This window comes from Nerophis lumbriciformis, linkage group LG27 (assembly GCF_033978685.3).
Source record: "Nerophis lumbriciformis linkage group LG27, RoL_Nlum_v2.1, whole genome shotgun sequence".
In the NCBI taxonomy this organism is placed as follows: Eukaryota; Metazoa; Chordata; class Actinopteri; order Syngnathiformes; family Syngnathidae; genus Nerophis; species Nerophis lumbriciformis.
Window position 1 is genome coordinate 28,916,911 of NC_084574.2, and position 9,171 is coordinate 28,926,081.

Consider the following 9,171-nt stretch of genomic DNA (forward strand, 5'->3'; position numbering starts at 1 on the left):
ATTGGTCCACTCCACAAGCAGTGTCAGCCAATCCCAGCGAGGGACGTTACTCATCCCTCAGTCACATCTTTTTATTTTTTTTTTATTTTACAAACCTTTATTTATAATATGCAACATTTGTATACAATCAAGAAATAAAAACGAATCCTTTACTTTTATCCTCTTTGTATATCATTTTATTTTGCATGTCTCATGAGGCCCTGCGATGAGGTGGCGACTTGTCCAGGGTGTACCCCGCCTTCCGCCCGATTGTAGCTGAGATAGGCTCCAGCGCCCCCCGCGATCCCGAAGGGAATAAGCGGTAGAAAATGGATGGATGGATGGATGTCCCATAAGACATTATCTGTATGTAATATTTCAGATAGTTGTTTGTGTGCCATGTTGTTCCAGACCACAGCAAACGTCATCCCATCACATCTTTTTTTTTTAATTATTTTACAAACCTTTATTTATAATATGCAACATTTGTATACAATCAAGATATAAAAAAAATATATTTTACTTTTATCCTCTTTGTAAATAATTTAGTTTTGCATATCTCATGAGACATTATCTGTATGTAAAATTTCAGATAGTTGTTTGCGTGCCATGTTATTCCAGACCACAGCAAACTGGAACACTATGTCATCCCGTCACATCTTTTTTTTTAATTATTATTTTACAAACCTTTATTTATAATATGCAACATGTGTATACAATCAAAAAATTAAAAAAAAATCCTTTACTTTTATCCTCTTTGTATATAATTTAGTTTTGCATGTCTCATGAGACATTATCTGTATGTAATATTTCAGACAGTTGTTTGTGTGCCATGTTGTTCCAGATCACAGCAAACATTACCTAGCTTGCCCACACTGTGGATGGGGCATGCGAGCTGCTTCCTGATTGGTTCACTCCACAAGCAGTGTCAGCCAATCGCAGCGACGGACGCTACGTCATCTCCCGTCACATCTTTTTTTTAAATTTTTTTTATTTTACAAACTTTTATTTATAATACGCAACATTTGTAAACAATCAAGAAATAAAAAAATATATCAAAACAAGTACAGAAACAGTACAAAACAGCGCCGGGTGGTTGTAAATTCAATAAAGTAACTATAATAGAATGCAAAATATATATTATGTAGCAAGTTCCGTAAATCATTTTAATTTGGAGCACAGCATCATAGTTTTCACACACTGTAAACCCGAATGCTCAAAATAATTAATTAGAATAAGTAGTGTGAAGTGAATTATATTTATATAGCGCTTTTCTCTAGTGACTAAAAGTGTTTTTACATAGTGAACCCCAATATCTAAGTTCCATTTAAACCGGTGTAGGTGGCACTGGGAGCAGGTGGGTAAAGTGTCTTGCCCAAGGACACAACAGGCAGTGACTAGGATGGCGGAAGCGGGGATCGAACCTGGAACCCTCAAGTTGCTGGCACGGCCATTCTAGCAACTGAGCCATACCGCCACTTTTTAAGTATAAACTTAAAAAGTTGTTAAAAGTTGTACTTACTTAAAAATGTTGAGTGTGAGTAACATTTTCCTTCTTTTTAAGTTTATTAAACGTGTTATTCTTAATGAATACTAACTTGTTTGCTGATTATGTAACTGGTCTTTTTTCTGCAACATCAAGGTATATATTGACGCTTACATAGGTCTGGTGATAATGTTCCCCTTTAAAATAGTTAACTCACAGTTACTTACTTAGTGGATTAAACATAATGTTGTCTTATTTTGAAGGAACACATCAATAAATCAAAACAAGAATAGGTTAAGAATGAATCAGTTGCATTATATATTTGTTTTGTTATTATACTCTGTGTGTGTATATATACATTATTACATGCACACGCGCACACACGCACACACGCACAAACACACACACACACGCGCACGCACACACACACACACACACACACACGCACGCACACACACACACACACACACACCTAGGAAGTGCGTTTATTTTGCCTCGCTTTTTTTTTAGTTCTGCTTACTTATTCGGGTTTACAGTGCAGCTTTTTGGTTGTTAGAGGTACAGAGAGTGTTTTAAAGTAGAGTTCTAAGTCAGGTCAGATATTGAGAAACGTACATTTATGAATATAAAACTTAGCCAATGGTATAATGAGGTTGCAAAGGTAAAATTCCTTTTTTTTTTTTTTTTTCATGAATCCAAATAGCACATGTTTAAAACAAAGCACACATTTGTCATGAATATTTTTTTTATTATATTGAGACAAAAATTATTTATGTATTTAATATTTGTATGCATGCTTACTATGGTATATTATTTATTTATTATTTATGTGTTCACTATTCTGTTACAGAGAACAAGGACATTGGATAATATTGCTATGGTACGAAAAAGGGTAGGATTAAATTAGCTCTACTTCTTCCTACTCCTTTTCGGACGTGCTGTAATGAAACAACTGGAAATGTGTGATGCATTACATTGTATGATATGCATGTTCGAAATAAACTGAAACTGAACTAAACTGAACTGAACCGTTCCAACTTCAGACTGGGCTTTTGCCTTGACAAATTCCAAAAATTCCCAGATTTCCCAGAATTCCAGGTTTTCCGGGACATTTTTCCCATTCAAAAATAAATTGGCCATTTTTCAACCTTCCACCGTTTCCACCATATTTCTACCGATTCATACCATTCCACATTCAACACATTCCACCATCCAGGAAATTCAAACTACTATTTTTCCAAGTTCCAAAAAATTCCAGGATTTTCCAGAATTCCTGGTTTTCCAAAGCCCTATTTCCACCCTTTTTTCTGGCGACTACTCCTTCCACATTTTTCAGCCCACTTCAACCGTTCCACCGTCAAAACACTCCTCTAAATTAGGACCAAAATCGAATTTTTTTTAAATGGAAAAATTGCCGTTTTTTTTCGAAATTCCAGGAATACCGTAATACCATTTCCGAATTAAAAATGTTACTCCTTCAACATTTCTCGACCGTTTTGAAAAATTCCAACACCAACTATTTTAACTCATTCAAAACATTCACTTTTTTTTCAACATTTTCTAAAAAAATCACTCTTTTCCCGGAATCCCCAAATTTTCATAAAATTCCCATTGAAATGAATTGGCCAGTTTTCAAACTTTTCCACCGTTTCCATATGTTTTTACCTATTCATACCATTCCACCTTCAACACGTTCCACCATCCAGGAAATTCAAACTATCCTTTTTCCCAGTTCAAAAAATTCCAGGATTTTCCAGAATTCCTGGTTTTCCAAAGCCCTATTTCCATCCTTTTTTCTGGCGACTACTCCTTCCACATTTTTCAGCCCACTTCAACCGTTCCACCGTCAAAACACTCTTCTAAATTAGGACCAAAACCGAATTTTTTTAAACTGGAAAAATTGCCGTTTTTTTCGAAATTCCAGGAATACCGTAATACCATTTCCGAATTAAAAACGTTACTCCTTCAACATTTCTCAACCATTTTGAAAAATTCCAACACCAACTATTTTAACTCATTCAGAACATTCACTTTTTTTTCAACATTTTCTAAAACAATCACTCTTTTCCCGGAATCCCCAAATTTTCATAAAATTCCCATTGAAATGAATTGGCCAGTTTTCAAACTTTTCCACCGTTTCCATATGTTTTTACCTATTCTATAGGTAAAAACTATAGCCAGGCCTCCCTCGCCCGCCTGCAGCTCGTACAGAACTCTGCTGCTCGTCTGCTAACACAGACCCGCAGACGTGAGCACATCACCCCTATTTTAGCGTCCCTTCACTGGCTCCCTGTGCGTTACCGAATACATTTTAAACTCCTTTTATTTGTTTTTAAATGTCTAAACAACCTCGCGCCAACCTATCTCTCCGACCTCCTTCAGCCTTACTGCCCCACCCGATCCTTAAGATCAGCCGATCAGCTGCTGTTGACGGTCCCTGACACAAGGCTGAAGCTTAGAGGTGACAGAGCTTTCGCCGTTGCTGCTCCCAAGCTCTGGAACGACCTACCCCTGAGTGTTAGACAAGCCTCCTCTCTTCCTGTTTTTAAATCTCTCTTAAAAACATACTTTTATTCCATGGCTTTTAACACTGAGTGATATCCATCCTGCAATGGCGCCCCATAATACACCTGCTGTGATCCTGTTTTTATGTTTTTATGTTTTTATTAATTCTATTTTAATTATTTATTTTTTATCATGTTCTGTTTGTGTTGTGTTGTGTTTGCTCGGTACTCGTTTTATCTTTTAACCTGCTCATTGTACAGCACTTTGGCTACCCCTGTGGTAAATTTTAAATGTGCTTTATAAATAAAGTTGATTTGATTTGATTTGATTCATACCATTCCACCTTCAACACGTTCCACCATCCAGGAAATTCAAACTACCCTTTTTCCCAGTTCAGAAAAATTCCATGATTTTCCAGAATTCCTGGTTTTCCAGTCTTATTTCCACCCCTTTTTTTTAACGCATTTAAACCGTTCCACGGTCAAAACATTCCTTGTAATCAAGACAAAAAACGAAGTGGTTTTTTGAACTGGAAAAATCCCTGGTTTTCCGGAAGTTCCAGGAATTCTTTAATACCATTTTGTCAATTCAACATGTTACTACTTCAACATTTCTCGATTGATTTGAAACATTCCAACACCAACCATTTCAACTTATTTAGACCATTAAAGTTGTTTACCTTTTTCCAAAAAAATCCCGCTTTTCCCGAAATTCCCAAATTTTGGGGCAATTCCCACTGAAATGAATGGGACATTCTTCAAAGTTCCACAACTCCAACATTTCTTACATTCATGCTATATTTTGTCAGCATTTCACTTCAACTTCAGCATTGGAGCATTCACACGCAATTCCTTCAGTAATTTCTTCATCTGGTTGTGCATATATTCTTAATTGACAAGCTTCTTAAGAGGGTTACACAAAGTGTCTTGAGCTTCATTATCCTAAAAAAGTATTAATCCAAAGAATAAATGAGACAAACATCTAGTCTATCAACATAACTTGTATTGTAAAAAGGAAAAAAAAAAAATTTAGCCGGCAGCACTTTCCCCATTCATCGAGATTAACATTTTACATTTGGCATAAAAATGCCAAAACCCAATATAGCTTTGAATTTTTAGCACCAGCGAGTCTGTTTACTATTATACGGTACATTTTTAAGTTAAGTTAAGTTAAAGTACCCACACACACACTAAGTGTGGCAAAATTATTCTCTGCATTTGACCCCTCACCCTTGATCACCCCCTGGGAGGTGAGGGGAGCAGTGAGAAGCAGCGGTGGCCGCGCCCGGGAATCATTTTTGGTGATTTAACCCCCAATTCCAACCCCTGATGCTGAGTGTCAAGCAGGGAGGTAATGGGTCCCATTTTTATAGTCTACTTTATACCTGCATTATCCTTTCCATCCTTACACTTTCCATCCTTTGTAACTGAGCTACTGTGTGGAACAATTTCCCTTGTGGATCTAAGTCTTATAGTCGGCGTTTTTTTGTAATTGTGTCAAAAACAATTAGTTAACTTGTGTGATTAATCATAAAAAAATATTGCATTAATCATGCATATACACAGATGATTATTATTATTATTATTATTATTATTATTTTGACCTCCTTTACCTTAAACACATATGAATAATAGTCATATCTTAAGGATATATTTTATCCATATAAAATATTGAGTGTTAATTTTATATATAAATTCCATCCATCCATTTTTTCTACCGCTTGTCCCTTTTAGGGTCGCGGGGGGTGCTGGAGTGCCTATATTGGTATTTATAAATTGTATTTTATTTTACTTTGAGTATGACAAGTGGTAGAAAATGGATGGATGGATGGATGGATTCTGTATTTATATACTAAATATATTATGTTATAATGAATGTTGTCTGTCTATCTGTGTTGGCCCTGCGATGAGGTGGCGACTTGTCCAGGGTGTACCCCGCCTTCCGCCCGATTGTAGCTGAGATAGGCTCCAGCGCCCCCCGCGACCCCAAAGGGAATAAGCGGTAGAAAATGGATGGATGGATAATATATATAATGATATATACTAAATGAATGTTGTTAAATAAGGTCAAATTGTATTCTTTTGTTGATAAATAATCAGATTATTATATCTGAGTGATGGAGCAGGAAATTATAAGTTTTTGCTTATTCCTGCTCCTTTTCAGACACACACCAAGTTATTTTCCATTTGTTGTTTTACCTATTAAAATTTTATAGATAGAAAGTATTTTTAGTTTGTTGTGATCAAAATGAAGGATAAAGTAAGCTTTACATGAAAAGTGTTGCTATACGGTCAATGCATTTGTGCGAAGTTTAGTGAGGAGGCTCCAACTGGTAAATTTCCCTTCAAAATAAACCCTGACGGGACTTTAGATAAAACTGTTAACACATTTTGAGCAATTTATTGTAGTGTATTCAAGTAAACATTGGAAAATTATAAAATAATTAGCATTGCGTCTGTGTCCAAATATTGGGCTATTTTTAAATTTAATTTTAAATGATGCAAGGGAGTAATAACCTGCATTAAGCATGCATGAATAAAATCAAAGGTGTAATATATGACTTTAAAAAAAAAATCATAATTTGACAGCACTTTTTTTTAGACTAAGCCACTGCAGGCTATTTAGAAAATTAGCCCCATGAGGGCACAATTTGGACACCCCATGGACTATAGCTGCTGTTTACGCAATTAAACACCACTCCTTAGTGCAACCAAAATATTAGAAACATTTCTTGGCGTGCTGGTATACGTCACTTCAACTAAACACGTTGTTAAAATACTTCAATTAATCAAAACTGATTATGCATTATGGGGTAAAATGAGTTTTAAAAATTTTGCATTGGATCTCATTAGATCAGGGCAATTCAAATGTTGGCCCTTGGGGCCAAATCCGTCCGGGGAATTAAACAAGACCGGCCTCTCGAGTTCAGTTCAAAACTTGGGAGAGACTTTAACATTTTTGCAGCAAACTGAATATGATTTTAAAAAAATGCACTAAAGGGAACTTGGACACGTACATAAATACATTCCTTGCATTGCCACTTTAACCTCCTAAAAGCCAGCATCCACAGCAACACGGGCCACTTTTATCTGAAATTTGTAACTCACAAAATGCATGTCCACTATGTAATGCTGGTTCTCAAAAAAAAAAAAAAAGGAATAATAGTAAAAAGATGTGTCCCCTATAGAACAATTTAGTTGAATAGTCCTGCAGAGGGAAACAAATAGGTGTACCTAATTTTGTGGCCGGTGATTATTGGAAAACTACATACATATTGTTTATTTAGGTTTATAGCATAATACATTGGATTTGAGCGAATAAAAAAAAATCCAAATGGCAACAATTTTAGTTTTGAACAAAAAAAAAAGATATTTTTTTGTAATTTATTGAATATACGCTACATGTTACTGTGAAATGGAGACCTTTTTTTTTTTTTTTTTTTTTTTTAAATACTGCAGGCACTTTCAAATAAAGACATTATGACAGCATTTATTTATTTTTTCTTTTAAGTTTGAACATTTTGCACATTTTTAATGTCAACAATTATAAACGCTTAAGATGTTTTATTATTTATCTATTATTTATTATTATTTATTTATTATCTGTTTTGTTATGGTTGTGCTCCTTTTCTTCTCGTCACATGTCAGTGATCATGAACAGCAAAAATAGTGAGTCAATTTTATTTATTTATTTGTGTCAACAAATGAGAAAATGTAAAATGTGTGTTTTTTTTTGTATATAAAAGTTTGTAGACAAAATAGGTGCGTTCAAACAGTACAGCGTATAATTGAGCTAATTACTAAATGTGCTGATAGTGGCAATTAAATGATAATATACAAATATATACATGTATTGATCTTCACTTTTGCATCATTCCTATTTAGATCCGCACTTTTGAGTGTTCTACAAGTTGATGCCTTCACACCAAACCACTCATCTGGGATCTCATGATGTTCATGGAGTGCGCCAACGAGGACAGAGGATACATGCTGCAGGTGTTGAACAGCGCGGCATCGGCCCTACTCGTTCCGTCGTGGTACAAAATGGGGACCCTGACCACCCGCTGGCTCGGGTTCGGAATATGCACCACCTCCAGGTCCGCCGCCAGCTGCCGTTTCCATTTGTTCCTGCGGTTCTGGAACCAGATCTTGACCTGGGTCTCCGTCAGGTGCAGGGACGCGGCCAGCCCCGCCCTCTCCGAGCTGCTCAGGTAGCGTTTGACGTCGAAGGTGGACTCCAGCTGGAACACCTGGCTGCGGCTGAAGACAGTCCGGGTCTTCTTCTTGCGGCCGTGGCTCTGCGCCACGGGCGCGTCGTGGGTGCGCGCTCCGAAGCCACTCGGAGCCTCGTCCGCGTCCTCGATCAGGTCGTCTGTTATCGGCTCCGATACGGCCGGAGAACTTCGGTCGCTGGTCGATGCCGAGCAGCAGTTGTCCTCAGACCTCGCGTTGTCATTTGGACCTAATAGGACACCAAAATGCGCGGATTTGGAGCATTTTGCATGAATTGCATTGCGCGTTCTCTTTTTTTGCTTTAATTATGAAAGGTGCAATTGTTTTTGAGTGCAGCGGGAAAGTGCAGAAAAACATTAATAATAATAAAATAACGCAAAATACGGGTCCTTACCGGGGGTTAAAGCGGCGCACCAGCGCACCGAGCTGGAGCCACCGGGTGCAGGCGCGCACAAGACGCCGTGAACCGATCCCGAGACCCGGCTGCGCAGCGCTGCATGCCCTCGGCTGTTTCCGCTCGCAAAATCCCCTCCATGAGTCCCCGGGGCGAGTAGATTCTCGATTAAAAACGACGACGACGCCCTCGTCAGCTTCTCCTGCATATTTTGTGGGTTGTTTTTTTTTTTTATCTCTCATCCGAACCATGCGGTAAAGCTTGCAAAAATCCCGACATTCGCATGAAGCATCGCTGCCTTTTTTTGCGCTGGTGGGGGAAAAAAAAAAGAAGAAAGAGTGCAGGCAGGGAGGAAAGCAGTGGTACAGTCAAACGTCCAGTCACGCCTAACGAGCACTGGAGGCCATCCAGTGATTGGACGAGCACAATAGCAAATGGGCTTTTTTTTTTTTTTTTTTTTTTTTTTTTTTTTTTTTTTTTTTTTTCTCCCAGGAGAGGGCGAAAATGGTGTCTTTACTGCTCCTGGGACCGTCGCTGCTACTGTACGGGCCCGCGGGCTCTGTTAGCGCTCTTTA

The 9,171-nt window shown here is 37.7% G+C and overlaps 1 protein-coding gene across 1 annotated transcript; it reads right to left on the reverse strand.

The window, feature by feature from the left end:
• Window positions 1–7,574: 7,574 nt before the first annotated feature.
• On the reverse strand, window positions 7,575–8,926 carry hmx1 (H6 family homeobox 1). The gene is made up of 2 exons (XM_061987814.1): window positions 8,597–8,926; window positions 7,575–8,431 (listed from the first exon to the last, which is right to left on the reverse strand). Exons 1-2 carry the CDS (start codon window positions 8,802–8,804, stop codon window positions 7,890–7,892), a joined length of 750 nt encoding a protein of 249 aa, XP_061843798.1. The 5' UTR covers window positions 8,805–8,926; the 3' UTR covers window positions 7,575–7,889.
• Between the last annotated feature and the right edge of the window lie 245 nt (window positions 8,927–9,171).

Bases quoted from the DNA above. Each gene is read 5' to 3' on its own strand.
- hmx1 (XM_061987814.1), bottom strand. From the start codon at position 8,804: ATGCAGGAGAAGCTGACGAGGGCGTCGTCGTCGTTTTTAATCGAGAAT. The intron at 8,432-8,596 runs GTAAGGACCCGT...GTGTCCTATTAG, and splicing joins GTGCGCCGCTTTAACCCCCG to GTCCAAATGACAACGCGAGG.